At 35.7% G+C, this 19722-nt stretch overlaps 1 protein-coding gene across 4 annotated transcripts in view; it reads right to left on the reverse strand.

Moving 5' to 3' along the window:
* Positions 1 to 19722, reverse strand: part of OSBPL8 (oxysterol binding protein like 8) — a 192677-nt gene that overhangs the window by 28956 nt on the left and 143999 nt on the right. For all 4 annotated transcript variants that reach the window (XM_067697393.1, XM_067697394.1, XM_067697397.1 and 1 more), the window contains 6 exons: positions 18206 to 18377; positions 14650 to 14887; positions 13854 to 14038; positions 10493 to 10574; positions 10099 to 10197; positions 8546 to 8642 (listed from right to left, as the gene is read on the reverse strand). In XM_067697393.1, the coding sequence (XP_067553494.1) occupies positions 8546 to 8642; positions 10099 to 10197; positions 10493 to 10574; positions 13854 to 14038; positions 14650 to 14887; positions 18206 to 18377 (873 nt within the window). The remainder of the gene's footprint in view (positions 1 to 8545; positions 8643 to 10098; positions 10198 to 10492; positions 10575 to 13853; positions 14039 to 14649; positions 14888 to 18205; positions 18378 to 19722) is intronic.

The following is a 19722-nucleotide window of genomic DNA, read 5'->3' on the forward strand; positions in this document are numbered from 1 at the left end:
TTTGTATAGATGGCATCATAGAATATGTAGTTTATTGTGTCTGATTTCTTTCACTTAGCAAAATATTTTTCAGACTCATCCATGTTATTGTATCATCATTTCATGCCACTTTAACAATACTGAAAAATCTAATGTATGAACATAGTATATCTCTCCATTTACTTATCTTCTTTAATTTTCCTCAGCAATGCTTTGTAGTTTTCAGTGTACAGGTCTTATATATCTTTCATTAAATTTACTCTTAAATATTTTATTTTTAAGATACTATTGTAATCAGAGTTGTTTTTTAAATTCCATTCTGCAAGTGTACATTTCTAGTATATAGAAATACAATTGATTTTTGTATTTTGATCATGTATCCTACAACCTTACGAAATTCACTCATTAGTTCTAGTAGTATGGTGGTATATTTCAGAGGATTTTCTATATAGATCAGGTATGTATGTGGTTTAACTTCTTCCTTTCTAATCTGTATGCTTGTTCTTTAACTTGCCTACTGCATTGGCTAGGACTTCTAACAGAATTTCATACAGAAGTGGTGAGAGTGAATATGCTTGCCTTGTACCTGACCTTAAGTAAAAATTGTTCTATTTTCAACATAAGAGTATTAAGTTGGCTATTTATTTTTCATAGATACCTTTAATCTAGTCCTAGTTTGTTGAGAGCTTTTATCATGAATGGATATTGAATTTTGTCAAATGCTTTTTCTGAATCTATTAAAATGATATGATTTTCCTTTATTCTATTAACATGAATTACACTGATTGTTTTTCAGGTGATATGCCAACCTTGTATTTGTGAGATAAACCCCACTTGATCATGATATATTATCTTTTAAATATATTGATCATGACATATATCATTTTTAGATATCCAATTATGTGTGTGTATTACCGTTTATATATATATTGATTTGTTACTAATTTGTTAAGGATTTTTGCAGGTATATTCAAGAAAGATGTTGATCTACAGTTTTCTGATAATGTCTGCTTTGGGGATAATGTCTGGCCTCATAAAATAGCTGAAAAGTGTTTCCTTCTCTTCTATCTTCTGTAAGAAGCTGTACAGAATTGGCATTATTTCTTCCTTAAATATTTACAAGAACTCAAAATATCTGGGCCTGGACCATAACTTTTTTATAATTCTTTTTTAAATTAGTTATTTTTGGCTGCATTAGGTCTTCTTTGTTGTGTGTGGGCTTTCTCTAGTTGCAGTGAGCGGGGGCTACCCTTTGTTGCAGTGCGCTGGCTTCTCACTGCGGTGGCTTCTCTTGTTGCAGAGCACGGGCTCTAGGCGCGCGGGCTTCAGTAGTTGTGGCTCGCGGGCTCTAGAGCACAGGCTCAGTAGTTGTGGTGCACGGGCTTAGTTGCTCCACGGCATGTGGGATCTTCCCAGACCAGGGCCCGAACCCGTGTCCCCTGCATTTGCAGGTGGATTCTTAACCACTGTGCCACCAGGGAAGCCCTGGACTATATCTTTGAAGGAAGATTTAAAATTACTAATTCAATTTCTTCCACTGATTTAAGGCTATTATAATTTTACATTTCTTCTTGGGTCGGTTTTGGTAATTTGTGTTTTTTAAGGGATTTGCCTGTTTCATCCAAGCTGTCAAATTTATTGTCATAAAATTATCCATAATATTTCCTTATCATCTTTTCAGTGTCTGTAGGATCCGTAGTGATTCTGCTCATTTTATTCCTGATTTGTATTCTTTATTTTGATCAGTCTAAAAGCAACTCTTGGGTTCCCTGATTTTCTCAATTGTCTGTCCACTTTCTACACTGATGTCTGCTCATTATTATTTCCTTTCTTCTACCCACCTGAAATTTGATTAGCTTTTTCTAACTTCATAGGGTAAAAAAGTTAGATCACTGATTTGGTTCTTTCTTTTTTTCTAATTTAAAGTTATAAATCTCTCTCTAAGCACCCCTTTTGCTGTATCCTACAAATTTTGATATGCTGTATTTTCATATCATCTAGTCTTAAATATTTTCTAATTTCTCTTGTGATTTCTTCTTTGGCCCATGAATTATTTAGAAGTGTGTTATTTAATTTCTAAATATTTGGAGTTTACCTCGATATCTTGTCATTTATTTCTAATTCTATTTCATAAAGGTTGCAGAACATATTCTGTATGATTTCCATCTTTTGAAATTTATGGAGAGTTGTTTTATGGTCAAACATGTGATCTATACCAGTGAAAAACCATAGGTGTACTTGAACACAATGTGTATTCTGTAACTGTTGCCTGTAATGTTCTAGAAATATCAATTAAGGTAAGGTGTTGATAGTGTTTTTCAGGTCTATATGTCTTTGCTTATATTTCATCTAGTTGTCTTATCATCTGCTGAGGAGACAGTGTTAATCTAAATATGATTTTGGAATTGCCTATTTCTCCCCCTAATTGTTTTTGCTTCATGTATTTTGAGGTTCTATGATTTGATATACATTTGTGATTATTATGCTTTCCTGACGTACTAAACCTTTTATCATTATGAAATACTCCTTTTTTATCTCTTTAAAACTTTTTGTCTTAAAAGTTTATTAATATAGCCACTCAATCATATTTGAACTTAATGTTCACATAGTTTAGCTTTTAATTTTTTCTATCCATATACTTTCAACCTATTTGTGTCTTTACACTTAAAGTGGATCTATCCTTGCTGTTTTATTCAATCTGACAATCTGTCTTTAAATTGGATTATTTTGACCATTAACACTGATATAATTACGATGGGTTTTTTATCTGCCATGTTACTGTGTATTTTCTATTGTTCCTCTCTGATTTTTATGCCTTGATCAAGTTTTCCTGCTACTTTAAAAAATAATTTGAATTTTTTTTTAGAATTTCATTTCAATAATCTTATTGGCTTTTTACTTATGCTTGTCATTATTGTGTGGATGTGTGTATGCTCATGTGCACACGCACATGCTCTAAAATAGCGTTTCTCAACAGTGGCGCTACTGCTATTTTGGGCTGGATAATTCTTTGTTGTGGTGGGTTGTCCTGTGCATTGTAGGATATTTAGCAGCATCCCTGGCCTCAAACTACTGGATATACCAACTGGAAAACCAAAATATCTCTGGCCATTGCCAAATGTCTCCTGGGCCCCAAAGTTGAGGACCAGTGCTTTAGGGATTACAAATATTTATCTTTAAAATTTCACACGCCACTTACAATTAAATTAACCACTTTTATAAAATGTAGAAACTTTGCAATCTGTATGTCCACTCTCCTTTAAGCCTTTATGCTATAGTTATATCTGCATATGCTATAAAATTCACAAGGCAATGTTAACATTCTTTGTTTTGAACAGTAATATATATTATAAACAAATTGAGAAGAAAAAGTAAGAAAAAATGTCTTTTGGATTTACTAGATACTTATCATTTCTTACAATCTTCTGTCCATTCTGAGGATCTGGGTTTTTATCTAGTATCATTTACCTTTAGCTTGAAGAACTTTATTTAGCTTTTCTTGTAGTATGACTCTTCTGGCAACAAATTTTTTTAGTTTTATTTTATCTGAAAATGACTTTATTCTTGAAGAATATTTTCTTTCAACACTATAGAGATGTTCCATTTCCCTGAGTTCTTCACAGATTCTAATAAGAAGTTGGCCATTACAGAATCATTATTTCCCTGAATGTATTATACTGCTTTTCTCTTTTTGTTTTCAAGATTTGTCTTTGATCTTTGGCTTTAAATAGTTTGAGTACATTGTGTCTTGGCTTAGCCATCTTTTTTGTTTTTTTTCCCTAACCACTATACTGTCAGGAAATTCCCTGTATTGCCTTCTCTAGGACATTGATGGATTCCCACTCCACCAGTTTTCTAGAACTCGAAGTTAAAGAAGTGGGAGTTGGGAACTTCTCTGGTGGTCCAGTGGTTAAGACTGCACTTCCACTACAGGGGGCATGGGCTCGATCCCTGGTTGGGGAACCAAGATCCTGCATGCATTGGTTTAGCCATCTTAATGTTTATTCTGCTTGGTATGCTTTGAGCATCTTGAATGTGTAAATTTATACCTTTCGTTATATTTGGAAAACTTTTGCATCAACTCATTTTTTTTAACATCGTTATTGGAGTATAATTGCTTTACAATGGTGTGTTAGTGCCTGCTTTATAACAAAGTGAATCAGCTATACATATACATATATCCCCATATCTCCTCCCTGTTGCATCTCCTTCCCACCCTCCCTATCCCACCCCTCTAGGTGGTCAAAAAGTATCGAGCTGATCTCCCTGTGCTATGCGGCTGCTTCCCACTAGCTATCTATTTTACGTTTGGTAGTGTATATATGTCCATGCCACTCTCTCACTTCGTCCCAGCTTACCCTTCCCCCTCCCTGTGTCCTCAAGTCCATTCTCTACATCTGCGTCTTTATTCCTGTTCTGCCCCTAGTTTCTTCAGAACCAATTTTTTTTTTTTTTAGATTCCATATATATGTGTTAGCATGTGGTATTTGTTTTTCTCTTTCTGACTTACTTCACTCTGTATGACATACTCTAGGTCCATCCACCTCATTACAAATAACTCAGTTTCGTTTCTTTTTATGGTTGAGTAATATTCCACTGTATATATGTGCCACATCTTCTATATCCATTCATCTGTCGATGGACACTTAGGTTGCTTCCATGTACTGGCTATTGTGAATAGAGCTGCAGTGAACATTGTGATACATGACTCTTTTTGAATTACGGTTTTCTCAGGGTATATGCCCAATAGTGGGATTGCTGGGTTGTACGGTAGTTCTATTTTTAGTTTTTTAAGGAACCACCATACTGTTCTCCATAGTGGTTGTATCAATTTACATTCCCACCAACAGTGCAAGAGGGTTCCCTTTCTCCACACCCTCTCTAGCATTTATTGTTTGTAGATTTTTTGATGAAGGCCATTCTGACTGTTGTGAGGTGATACCTCATTGTAGTTTTGATTTGCATTTCTCTAATGATTAGTGATGTTAAGCATCATCAATTCATTATTTTCCTGTTCCATTTTCTCTCCCCTTCTGGGACTCCAGTAACACATATGTTAGACCACGTGATATTATATAACAGATATCTGAGGCTCTGTTCATTTTTTAATATAATTTTTCTCTGTGCTTTCCACATTGGATTTCTATTTATCTATTTACAAGCTCACTTATTTTCTTCTCTATCATCTCCACTCTGCTGTAAAGTTCACTCTATGAATTTTTAATTTAAAATACTGAATTTTTCAGTTCTAGAATTTCTATTTAATTTTTGAAATATATCTATTTCTACTTTTCTTCTAAGCTGTACAATTTTTTCATTCACTGTGACCATATTTTCTTTTACTTATTTAAGGGCACTTATTTTAGCCACTTAAAAATCCTTGTGTGCTACTTCCAACAGTATATCCTGGGGTTTGTCTCAGTTGATTTTCTTTTCCTTTGAGAATATGTTCCATTTTCCTGGGTCTTTAAGTTAGGTAATTTTGTATTCGATTCTGGACATTATAAATGTTGAGTTGTAGAGACTCTGAATTCTATTATTTTTCTCCAATGAAAGTTGTTCTTTTGTCTTAGCATGCAATTATTCGATTGGACTCAAATTACGAACTTTGGTTTTTTTTTTGGGTGGCAGTTTTGTTCTGGATTTAGCCAGAGAGGTAGGCAGAGAGAATTCAGGATCCCCTCTCTGGCTCTTTTACTTTTCAGGTTCCTGTTCTCTGTCCAGTGGCCACAGTTTCTCCAAATTTAGTGTTTGGTTCCCCAGGTCAGAAAGGCTGCAATGTTTCCACCAGTTTACCCTGCTAACTGTACCTGACCTGAGGCTGAAAGTCACGGAAACGAGGATTCATTCTGTATAATTTCTGTTGTATGACTGTGGACTTTCCACTAAATTGGCCTGCAATTGCTCTCTTGAAAGTTTTCACGTATTAATAGCTGCTTTCTGTATTAGGGCCAGATGTCCAGAGGAGAAGGACTGGTCTAGTAGGACCTTATTCAGACACTGTTGTTCACATACATTCTTAACACATTTCTCTCTTAAAATCATTTCTCTCTTATTATATAGTATTCATAACCATACTATATCTTAAAATAACTGAATGTTCTCTTATTTTAAAGGAAATACTTGCTCTTTGTGGGAAAGTTGAAAAATCCAACGATAATTACCCATAATTCCATCATTCAGGTTAATCATGAAATCTTGATATAATTCCTTGCATCTTTTTTTCCTATATAAGAATGTATACATGTTTTAAAGCAGAGTTGACTCAGAGCATATATGTACTCTGCTTTTCACTTAACATTATATCATAAGCCATTTCAGATTTTACTTCACATTAGAATTACCTGAGGAGATTGTAAAAATGTATATTCTTGGGTTTCCCTGGTGGCACAGTGGTTAAGAATCTGCCTGCCAATACAGGGGACAGGGGTTCGAGCCCTGGTCTGGGAAGATCCCACATACCGCAGAGCAACTAAGCCCATGCACCACAACTACTGAGCCTGCGCTCTGGAGCCCACGAGCCATAACTACTGAGCCCGTGTGCTGCAACTACTGAAGCCCGTGTGCCCAGAGTCCGTGCAATGCAACAAGAGAGGCCACCACAGTGAGAAGCCCACGCGTCACAACAAAGAGTAGCCCCCGCTCACCAAACTAGAGAAAAGCCCCGCGTACAGCAACAAAGACCCAATGCAACCAAAAATAAAATAATATAAATAAATTTATATTAAAAAAGAATATACTTGAGCCCAGTGATTTTGATTTGGTAAGTCAAGATTGGGATTCAGGACTCCAAAATTTTAACTGATACTCTGATTATGAAATTGATGGTTTATGCATACTGTTTGAAAAACAAGAGCAGTTCTCCCAAATGATGATAAATTATTCAACCCATAGCAAAGTGACTAAGTACCTATATTTTATCTGCTCTGCAGAATATCAGAAAGCCATTTAAAAATGAATGGTTCTTAGGGCAAAGACTAGTGGTACAAGAAAAAACAGATCCATAGATCCAAGAAGATAGCCCTTGAAATAGAAAATAATGGCATTAAAAAACAGTGATAAATAAACCAAATACTGAGAAAATTTATTGGCTTTTGGGAAGAGAAAGTTATGCTCTTGCTTCACTTCATACACACTATATACAAAGAAATAAATTTCAGGCAAACTAAAGAGCAGTGAAAGCATAAAAATATGAGAACATGTGAGCGAATTATTATATAAGCTGAAGAGAGAAAGGGTTTTCTAATTGTGACACCAAAAGCAAAAACCAGCAAAGGAAAAACTGATAATTTAGTACATCAAAATGTCAAGAGAGGGCTCCCCTGGTGGCGCAGTGGTTGAGAGTCCGCCTGCCGATGCAGGGGACACGGGTTCGTGCCCCGGTCCGGAAGGATCCCACGTGCCGCGGAGTGGCTGGGCCCGTGGGCCGTGGCCGCTGAGCCTGCGCGTCCGGAGCCTGTGCTCCGCAGCGGGAGAGGCCACAGCGGTGAGAGGCCCGCGTACCGCAAAAAAAAAAAAAAAATGTCAAGAGACTACTTGTTAAGAGGAATATACTCTACCCAGATGTCATTAAATTTAACTTAATTTAGATTCAAGAAAATGAACTAATTCCTAAAACAATATAAACTATCAAACTCTCCTAGCAAGAAGTTTCTATATGGGCAAGTCAATAACCAAAGAAGAAATGAGGAAGTTACCAAAAAATTGTCCCTACAAAGTTTGAATTTAGTAAATTCTTTCAAATTATAAAGGAACAGATAGTTCTGATATACACAACTGTATGTACTATAACATAGAAAAAAGAAGGCCAGCTGCTGAAGTAATTGCAGAAAGTGAGCTATGTACCAGGTATTCAATAAAAATTCTACAAGGGTAGAACACATATTCACTAAAGTCATTTAAACTATAGTCAGGGTAGGGGCATGGAGGGATGGAGGGTTCAGTGGGGAGGGAATAACCCAAATATACGTAACCTTCAGAAGAAAATGATCACCCTCTGAAACAAGCAAAATATAAAACTAGGCAAAAAAATCAAACCCAAAACCCAAACAAAGCAAGCATCAAGGGATGATTTGTTTGTTTGAATTGTCACAGGTTTTAGATTAAGGTTTCCTACTGTACATATTTATTTTCCCTTGTACTTAAAAAAGTTTTTGTTAGTATGTTACTTGATCCAAGGTTAAATATCATTACTGACTGACCCTGGACTAAGTATTCTAACTGTATTTGGATGCTTTCTCCTCTTTTCAAAGACTAAAACAAAACAAAACATTATGGCCTAAAATGGTTAGCTGTAGTGGGCAATCATTATTCTGTCTTTTGATAAGTGGTACTTGTGGTAAATTTACACGTACGTGATGAACACTTAAATAACATGAGTCATATCTCTATTTATGAATGAGCAAAGAAAAACAACAGAAAAAGAAAGGTCATTACCCAAGTAAAAATGGTAAATTGACATATAAATTCCTGGCTGAAAACAGCCCAAGACATTGTCTGTATAAAAGCTCACCAGGAAATACTACCTTCCAGAAAAGCATATAGATTGAGACACGGGTAAACTCACCATAGAACTTGGACTTAGCCAGGATACTACCACTAAGGCAAAATCCATCTTTTCGGTTACTAACATAAAAGGCAGATATTGGTGGATGATGGGACACCTATTGAATACAGGAAAAATACATTAAAGTATAATAATATAAGCATATTATTGTGATATTATCAAAAGTTCAAGTCTTAAAAGCATACTCTAATAATGAATTAAAAGAAACATTTGGTAAGTAGTAAAATTAAATATTGATGATTATAGTAACCAATCTCCAAGATGTATCTGAAGGAAACCCACCTCCTGGTATTCACACCATTAAGGTGAGCTTCTCTTACACTGTACCAAAGTTAGTTTGTGTGGAAGTAATAGTATATCACTTCTGAAATTAGGTTATAATGCAGCATGTACCTTGGTGTGTGTGTGTCTCTCTCTTGAAGATCATTAGCTCTGAAAGGCCAGCTTCCATGTTATGAACAACTCTATGGAGAGGCCCATGTGACAAGGAACTGAGTACTCTTGTCAAAAGCCATGTGATGAGCTTGGAAGCAGAATCCTCCAGCCCAGGTAAGCCTTCAGATGATTGCAAAGCTGGCTGATATCTTGACCTCAACCTCAGGAGAGATCCCGAGCCAGACCACCCAGCTAAACAGTTCTCAGATTCCTGAACATCACTGCATGAGATAATAAATGTTTTTTGTCTTAAGCCATTAAGTTTTGAATTTGTTATACAGCAATGAATAACTAATACAGTGGCTATTCTTCATGTAGATTACTGAATAGACCGTAGGAAACTAACAAAAGCTTTAACAAATATTTTAATAATTAATATTGCAAAATGTATACATCATGTTTTTTGAAATGAGACAAAACTAAAATCAAATGCTTCTCAAGCTTCTCAACTTAGTGAAGAATTATAGTGAACTAAAATACAAGACAGTATAATCATTAATTAAAAAAAATTAATACAGATAAGTGGTTTCAATCTGAGGAGTATATCAAAATCTCTTGGGAAGAGGAAGGTTTTTCAAATAACACATAGTCTTCTCATCCTCCTTACATTCTGTATATGAAAGGTAAGCAGGTCAGGATTTGTTTAGATGAAGAATAGCTGGGAAGATATAATAGGGTGGGAGAATTAAATTTAAAAATAATGAGGCAAAAAGTGCAATATCAGATTACCTAATTGTGAATCTGTGGAGGGCTTAAAAAGGCATGTAATTTGAGATAAATTTAGAAAGATATGGAGGACCCTGAATGTCAGAGAAATGGGTGTAAATTTGATTTAGGAACTGGGGAACCACTGAAGTATTTGGTCCAAAAAAAGGAGGGGGGGCAGAGCAATAAAAATAAAGATTTATTTTTTATCGTAGGATTCCATGACTGTAAGAGAGTATGTAGCTTAAGAGTATGGTATTTAGTAGTCAGTACCAAGAGGTTAAAATCTTACCAAATGTTCGCTAGTAAGAAAGGTTATAATCAACAGTGAGTTTACTGAGTTAACATTTTCTATAAAAAAATCTGAATAACTTCCAAATCAGTTTTATTTCTATAACATGGATTTCTAATACCTGTTCAGCAATATAAAAAGTTTTGCTGTTTGTTCTGGGATGAATCCACAAACAACGGAAAGTCTCACCAAGTATAGGATTATAAGGTTTCTTCAGTCCCTAGTAAAAAACATACAAGTTTCAAATTATAAATATGGAAGAGTCAAAGTACTAACTTAAACCAGTCAAGATAGGCTTAACTGTATCATCTGGGAACTATCCTTATAAAATTTCCCAGTAGTAACATGAAATAAAATTAAATGACTTCAATCATAATACAGGTCTAAATAACCAAGTATTTTGCAATTCTGCTAACTGAAAGAGGCCCTGCAATGCAATTATTAATAAATAATCTAAAGATAACATAAAGAATAAAGAACACATATAAGGCTATAGAAAGTAAAACAAACATTACCTTTGGCTTTTTATAGAATCCTGACAAATACCATTTTACTACTTTCTTCAAACGGAAATAAGGATTTTCTTCAAGAGCAGCCCTAAAAAATAAAATGATATACGCAAAAATTTTACAGAACATATCACAAATTCTCCCTCATATTAATCAACAATTGAATATGAGATATGACTGGAAAGCATAATTCATTTTCAAAATAGATGGCAAAAACAACCATATAAATCAGTTTGCAAGAATCACTTTTCATAATCTGGTTACTTTTCTGCCCATTTTTAACCCCATCTTTAGTCTTCAACCTCCCCTATGTGCTACCAACTGATTTTCCAGAGTGAACTAACTGTACAAATATAACAGATAATCAAAGAATAATTTTCATTTTAAAACAGGCATTTTCAAAAGCCATGACTCACCTGTCCCCTTGCCCTTCTGCTAATTCTATGAACATTGCAAAACACTGATTGTGTTTTTCAGGTGAATTCTGTTTGTATATATATATGTATATATGGCAATTTATTTATATTACTCCCTTCAAGCATGTCTGAAGGTCCAATGTGGTGATTTTTGAAGATGAAGTGTGAGATGGAAGAGGCTAGGCCTAGGCTCGCCGACAACTGTGCCAAGTTGAAAATACTGAACTTTTCGGGAGTTAACATCCCTCTGATTGCTCTCTTCTTTTCTTGGTTTAAATTCTCTTACTACACAATTTATTTACAGCTTTACATGTATGTAGAATGCACAGTTCAAAACTCAAAGCAATATAAAGAAGTACACAGTCTTGCTATTGCCCCATCTCTCCATACTCTTCCTACTTAACCTCCCATAGGCAACCTTTTTTTTTAGCTGCTTCTTTTTTTTTTTTGGCCGCACCACGTGGCATATGGGATCTTAGCGCCCTAACCAGGGATCAACCAGGGATCTAACCCGCGCCCCCTGCAGTGGAAGCACAGAGTATTAACCACTGGACTGCCAGGGAAGTCCCTAGTTGCTTCTTTTCATATAGTTTTCTTGAAGTATAAAGAAGCAAATATAAATATGTAGTCTTTTTTTTCTTTGGCTGTGTTGGGTCTTCATTGTGGTGCGTGGGCTTCTCAGTGTGATGGCTTCTCTTGTTGCGGAGCACGGGCTTTAAGCACACGGACTTCAGTAGCTGCAGCATGGGGGCTCAGGAGTTGTGGCTCGTGGGCTCTCGAGCGCAGGCTCAGTAGTTGTGGCTCACAGGCTTAGTCGCTCTGCGGCATGTGGGATCATCCTGGACCAGGGATCGAACCCGTATCCTCTGCACTGGCAGGAGGATTCTTAACCACTGTGCCACCAGGGAAGTCCCAAATATGTAGTCTTTTTCTTAAAAAAAAAAAGGGGAACAAACTAAATGCATTCTTCTGTATCTTGCTTTTTACACACACACACACACACACACACATACACACACACTCCTGAAGATCCCTCCAAATCAGTTTATAGAGTTCTTCCTTAGTGTGGATGTACCATACATTACTTAACCAGTCAACTGTGGCTGGACACTTGAGTTATCTAACCTTTTGCTGTTCCAAACCCTGCTGCAACAATTTTGTATATATGTCATTTTGTACATGTGGAGTTGTATCTGTAGGAGATATTCCCAGAAGCAGGATTACTGGATCAAAGGATTGAATACATTTATAATTTTGGTAGATACTGCCAGATGCCTTTCTAATGCACTGTGCTAGTTTGTATGACCCAACAGCAGTCTATGAGTGCCACACAACCTTGGCAACAGTGTGTGTTGCCAGAAGTGCAACCTTTTAATTTGGGAAAATGGTCATCTCTCAAGATCTTACTGTGATTCATAGGAACCTGCCTCATATTCTGAGGGAAATACATTTCTAGATAGATAAAAGGAAGCAGAACTGGGGTATAAAAGCATCTAGATTTTTGGTCAAAGTGATGGATGGAAAATAGATCTTATTATGGTTTGAATTTGCACTTTTCTTATTTTAAGTGAAGTTTACATGTTTAAGGACTATTTTTTTTTTTTTTTTTTTTTTTGCTGTACGCGGGCCTCTCACTGCTGTGGCCTCTCCCGTTGCGGAGCACAGGCTCCGGACGCGCAGGCTCAGCGGCCATGGCTCACAGGCCCAGCTGCTCCGCGGCATGTGGGATCTTCCCAGACCAGGGCACGAACCTGTGTCCCCTGCATTGGCAGGCGTACTCTCAACCACTGCGCCACCAGGGAAGCCCTTAAGGACTATTTTTATTACTTCATTTTTAAACTGCTTGGTCATTTCCTCCACTTCTTTTTCTATTAGGTTATTGATCATTTTCATTCACTAAGAATTTCTTTTCATAGAATTTCTTTTCATTCACTAAAATAAAAAGAGCCCTTTTTATTTTAGGGAGCTTAACAGTTCATTTATGACTTAATTTGCAAAAATCTCCCCCAGTTTACGAATTATCCTTTGAATCAGCTTGTTTTTTTTCATTCACTAAGAATTTCTTTTCATTCACTAAAATAAAAAGAGCCCTTGTTATTTTAGGGAGCTTAACACTTCATTTATGACTTAATTTGCAAAAATCTCCCACAGTTTACGAATTATCCTTTGAATCAGCTTCTTTTTTCTTTTTTTTGCAATGTTCATTAATGCAACTAATAGACTAATAATGCAATGAATAAACTGAATACAGGTATTAATGCAGAATCTAAAAATCAGGTCACAGGGCCAGAACCTAGTATCTTAGAAAACACAGCGCCTTGAAACTGCTGCTGGAATGGGGGCAGCAAGTGAAACCTGGAAAAGTATGATTGTCCAAGAAACTGCTGGGAAAGAGGTAGGCAGCTCCTCCTCCACCTCCCTCATGCCTGCCTTCTTCAGAATTACTCCCAGGATCAGCTGGCAGGAAGAAAAGCAAAGGTGAGAGTGGGGATTTATGCCATGTGCCAGCAGTTAGTAGGATGTTCCAGTTGTGATAAGCTGCACATGCCTCACTGCATGCAGAGAGAATAAGCACAAACAAAAGCAGAAGCCCCAGGATGGGACCTGAAGGAGGACTTAGGTGGGGGAGAACCAAGAATGCCAACCAGCTCTCCCCGTGTTAGGTCAATGCACAGGTCAGGGAGCCTGTGATGGCAGTGCTGTCAAGGCAGGGGCAGAATTCCTGTCTTCCTCAAGCTTGTGATTTCTCCATTTGACCTCATAAATGGAAACATTACAGCGAAGTATTAAACCTGCTTCTTATTAAGGTCAACTACAGAAGTGGTGGAGAAGAGAGAGTGGCATCTCATTTGAGCCTGATTTTGGTACAGCATCACCACTGAAATCAGCACTCTGAAAATACTCGAAAACCATGAAGTATCTTTTATTTTAAGAAATGAGAATTTACTTACTCAGATAGGAAATCTGCATGATAGTAGTAATCTGAAAGTTTATCCAGGAAAGAACGGGGTTCCAAAATAAATGTAGGCAGAACCACCCTGGATAGGTCCATGCCAGGACGGACTTGTTTCAGTAGTGTCCAGATAAGGCTTTTGTTTTCTTCTGACACAGTTTCTGTTTGAGAAGCCTCACCTGCCTTTAGCAATTAACAAAAAATACTGAAATACTATATTTATTTCAGACACATAAATATGTAGATAAGACAGCTAATACTGAAAATATGAATCTTCTCTAAGACTATTCCAAGCAATCTTAAAATGTGAAAATAACCCATTAGGTAATAAGTCAACACCTATAAAATTTAGTAAAAGGGTAGTCGCAAGAGACACTAAATAAAGTGAATGATATATACAAAGAATCCATTACAAAAAAAATTATACTCTATTATTTTATACTATGTTTACTTCTATGCATTAGCAATAACAAGAAAGTTATAAATTCATGTTTCCCTACAATTTACTTTGTACCTGGCAATAACATCAAGGAGTATCTTATTTCAAAAGCAAACCTGAAGATGTAAACTCTAAATTTAATAGAATATATTGGTATTTGTGCGAGTATATGTGTTTAATTGTTTATAAATCTTGATATATTCATATGTATGCAACTTTTAAAATAAAATAGGTATTATATAAATACTATTCTCTTTCAGGAAAAGAAGAAATAGGTCACACAAATATCTTCAATTTCATCTGTAAATTTCCAAGAATTAGAAAACCAAAATCTCTGAAAATCACAGACTGTTACCTCTCCGAGTTCTTCATGGCTCTGTTCAGTGTAGGTAGTCTCCTTTAAAGGCTCAACAGGCTCAGGTTCAATGTATGAGTCATCTTGCCTTTCTGATGTATCTGTGTCACTTTCTTCACTTTTCCCCATCACCTCATTGTCAGACTCATCATGCTCTTGATCATTTTCTTTATCAGATTTATCAGAATACATATCTTGGTCCTTAAAATGCTGCCGTTCAATTTCACTATCATTTAACCTTAAGAGAAAGAATTATTAGGAGGAAGGATAAAGGAGGTTAAGAATATTTAATTTATAAATAAGAAGGATATGTAACACTTACTGAGAATTTACTATGTGAAGGGTACCATTCTAAGTGTTTTATATAGTTTAACTCATTTAATCATAAAATAGCCCTAAAAGTAAAATTATTACTCTCACTTCACAGATTAAAAAATGGAGGCACAGAGAAATTAAATTAAAACCTGGAAAATGCTAAAAGATGACACTCTGAGCTCTTTGCTTCTCTATCCTTTAGGTCTAAAATTTTCCAAAAGCAAAATTTTACACTATTCCTTGCTAGATTTTTTTCTTAGTTTTACAAACATCATCACTTGAATCAACCTATCACTTCTGGTCTAAAGAAAAACTTCAAGACAAGACCACTAGATTCTCAAGTGAACGCAAATGAATTATGACTTTCTACCTGTAAAGGTCTCCAAAGTCACTCATAATAAGTCCAAAAATAAAAGGAGAAATGTATAAGGTAATTATATCGATTTAATACTGGACTGAGGACTTCCTTGGTGGCACAGTGGTTAGGAATCTGCCTGTCAATGCAGGAGACATGGGTTTGATCCCTGGTTCGGGAAGATCCCACATGCCGCAGAGCAATGAAGCCTATGCTTCATGCAATGATGCCACAACTACTGAGCCTGCATTCTAGAGCCCGTGAGCCACAACTACTGAGCCCCTGTGCCACAACTACTGAGCCTTCACCCTAGAGCCTGCGCTCCGCAACTACTGAAGACTGCGCACCTAGAGCCTGTGCTCCGCAACGAGAGGCCACCAAAATGAGAAGCCTGCGCACCACAACGAAGAGTAGCCCCCGCTCACCGCAACCAGAGAAGGCCCACGCACAGCAACGAAGACCCAACGGAGCCAAAAGAAAGAAAAAAAAACAACTGGATAGGCTTAACCTTGAAAAAAAACTCTATGGAGAACTGGAAATGGAAATTTCAGCTTAAGGAAATGAACCTATGGCCTAAAATTGTTAAGCTGCCATACCCAACCTTATTCTTACTTACAAGACTAGGGTTACTATTCTGCACAAAAAGGAAACAATTTTTTTAAAAAAATCACTTCCAGAATCAAACATTTTTTAAGAAATTTCTCATTTAAGAAAGTATCTGTGGGTTTCGTTTGGTATAAAAAATTTGTAAAGTACTTTACAAAAGAATACATGGTGCCGTTATATATAATAATTGACATTTTAATTATGCTGAGATAAGTTTAACAGAGTAGTCCTATTTGATTCTCTTTTAGTCTCTATTTTTCCAAAATCTTCTTATGTTTGGATTTTAATCAGACAACTTCTAACAGAAATTCATTTTTTAGAACACTTATTTTCTTTTTTCTCCTTTACAATCATATATTGCTGTCTTTGCTTTCTTACCATCTAGTCTCTCCTTAATCCCTCACAATCTGTTTTTTATTTTCTCTTTTATTTTGTTTTATCCTCTCTCCCCTTTGGCAACCTGTCCAGTTTCAAGACTTCATCATTTCTATTTGATGATTTCTGTTTGATGATTTCCCATGCATGCAAGAATAAGCTTCAGATTCATGTTTTTAAACGCTTGGTTGACCACATCTATATATACTGGGACCACTGCATCCTCAACATATCCAATATTTAATACATTATCTCCCAAATATGGTCCTTTTAAAAATTTTTTGTCATCTTCCCAGTTACTCAGGCTTAAAACTTGGTAATCTTTTTTTAACTTTACCCGTTTCCTGTCTCTTACATCCAAGGAGACTCTAAGTCTTGAAGGTAGGCTCCCATCCTTCCTCATCTCTGCAACATCAGTTCCTAGCTCATTTTCTGTCATATATCCAAATGAACGTGTTCATATGTTGATTCTACTTAATGGTAAAATCTGTTATATTGATCCTCTCCCTGATTCCCTAGTTGGATATTATGTTTTCACCCTCTAAATTCTCCTGATCCTATATTACCCTAAGACATCTCTCCTTTGGTTGTTTATGTCATTCTTTTCTTCCTACTATTTATAGTTGCTTGGCATTTTATCGCTTTCAAGCAAAACAAAACAAAACATCTCTCTAGGATTACATAGCTAGTAAACTGTTATACTGGATTCAAATTTAGGATCATATCTGATTCATTTTCCTATTCACAATGTGGTGAATTACAAAGAAAAGTGTATGGTATCTTACACAGAAAAGAGACTCAAAATTTTTTAATGAATAAATATGTGAAGCAGATGAATTTTAAGATCCCCAAATAAGAGCATTTAAGGATTACCTGGTATTCTATAATACCAGGGGAAAAGGCCCCAACAAAAACCCATTCCTATATCAGGTGCACCTCCCTCCCCCTCATCCTATCAGACTCCTACACTAGGATAAAACAAAGCTCCAGATTATAGATCTGCAAAGAAAGGATGTAAAAGATAAGGTAATGGTGGTTTTATTTATTTATTTTTGGCGGTTTTAAAAGAGAGTAAAGAAAAAGAGTCAAACAAAAGGATAGGAAAAAAAAAAAAAGTTCAGCTCCGCTTACAGGGAAGCGAGGAGAGAAGCAGTCTAACTTTGAGGAGGGTAACGTCAATGCTGACAGAAATAAGTGGCTGCAGAGAAGCTGAGGGCTGGGGCCAGGGAGGAAAAGCTGAGGGCTGGGGCCAGGCAGGAAAAGCGGAAGTCTATTTTTCCTGCAAAGCAACAGAAGAGATCTGAACCTCAACCTTCGTTTCCTTGAAGAAAATTTTTTTTAGTATTAACTACAATGAATGCTTCAGGGGAAAAAAAAACCACAAATAGGATACAGTTCCAATTTGAAACACAATATAATAGGAGAATTCCACAAATACCAGGTAGAATAAGTCAAGTCCATTATAGAAAAAACAAAAAAGTGCTAATAGAACAACAGTAGAAGGACGGATTACATCTCATTTTTATGAGGCAAAGAAAGGCTTCGCATATGATATAATATTTGAGATTGAGATTGGCCTTAAAGAAAACACAGGAGTATGACGGAAGAAAAGAGCAAGGAGGACTAGACGTCATTCTTAATTGACGGAACACCAGGCACAAAGACAAGGTAGTTAGCATGGTTGTATTTAGGAAAGAACAAGTAATTCATATTAGCTGGAATCAAGGAAATAACTGTCTACACCTCACCAGAGCAACTCAACAAATTTTAAACCAGGCCATAGGGGTTTAAAGACAGCTAAGTTTCAATCCTAGATACAATACAAAAATTCTAGGCCTGCCAACTAACCTAGTGAATAACACAGTCTCGAAAATAATCACCAAATTAGTGGCAATATCTACTTACTGGAAGTTATCACCACTGTGAAGACTGTTAGCACGTAATAAGCCATACAAAGTCACATGTGTGCTCTCTGATGAGATGCTCAGGTCATGTTCCTTTCCTTCCCTGATCATTGTACGTTTAAGAAGACTAGAACATTTCAAAGCCAACTCCAAAGCATCCATCCAGCACCTTCCTAGAAAAAGACAGATTCATAAATAGTATAATTCAAGAAACTAGAAAAACTAGCATCCATCTTAATTTAACACTGTTAACTTTTAAACATACTATTATTTCTCTCAGAAACATGCACTGTAAAAATTAATTAGAATATAAAATCCTGCCAGGATGTCTTAATGCAATTTTTCAGTTTAATAAGTGCTTTTTACATTCTAAATATCTAGAAACCACTGGTAAATAAATAGCATTAACATACATTAGAAAATACATCTAATCTAAAATAAATGTACTTTATTTTTAAAAGCTTCAAACATTAACATGTAGAATAACTGAAGGTACCAAAAAGGTACATGAAATATACCTAAGGGATTATGTTTCTACTATAAACAAACTATCTAAAATAATATTTTGTTGTTGACAGGACATCTATCCCAGGTTTAGCACCAAAATTTTAAGTCAGAAAAATGCCTGTCTAATACTGTTATTAACTGCCATATTAGTTAGTAGAAACATTAATAACTTAATTTTGTGTGTGTGTGGTTGACTCTATGTATTTTAATTTTTGTTTATATTCGACTATAGTTGATTTACAATGTTGTGTTTCAGGTGCACAGCAAAGTGATCCAGTTATACATATACATATATCTATTCTTTCTGAAATTTTTTTTCCCATTTAGGTTATTACAGAATATTGAGCAGAGTTCCCAGTGCTCAACAGCGCTCAGCAGTAGGTCCTTGTTGGTGTCTATTGTAAATATAATAGTGTGTATATGTCAATCCCCAAACTCCCAATTTATCCCTCCCCCCAATAACTTTATTTTTTTTAAATTAAAATTTAGAACAGTACTAGTAGAAAAAAATGTTAATTGCTCTTAAAAGTCATATACATTTGTTTCAAGATATGGTGGCAATATCAGCCACATAAATCGTTTTCATAATGAAAGCTCATGCCTATGATATTTTAATTTAAAAAACAATCATCTAGTGAAAGTAAAGTTTAGAAGGTTACATGATTCCCTAGGCTAAGCTAGTCTACACTATAAAACATAAAAGTGAAGAAAAAATCCATTATCAATTATTAAAGTTTTAAAGTTACCTTGCTTTCATACAAATTATACCCTCCCTATATTTGTTTCAGGAATTAAATATTAAGTAATAAAGTACAGAATAGAGGTTTGTGTTTGAACGTCTTATGCAAAAAAGCAAAATAGTGTATACAGTGTCATGTTAATATTTAACGATAAAATATAAATAGTATTAAATGTACTTCTAAAATGACAAATCTTAATGAGTTACCACAGAGAATGCTAATCAAGTCAAAAAGGTGTTAATATGTCAATAAAGGATGAAGAAGAAAACTC

The sequence above is a fragment of the Pseudorca crassidens genome, chromosome 11, assembly GCF_039906515.1.
Source record: "Pseudorca crassidens isolate mPseCra1 chromosome 11, mPseCra1.hap1, whole genome shotgun sequence".
Classification (NCBI taxonomy): domain Eukaryota; kingdom Metazoa; phylum Chordata; class Mammalia; order Artiodactyla; family Delphinidae; genus Pseudorca; species Pseudorca crassidens.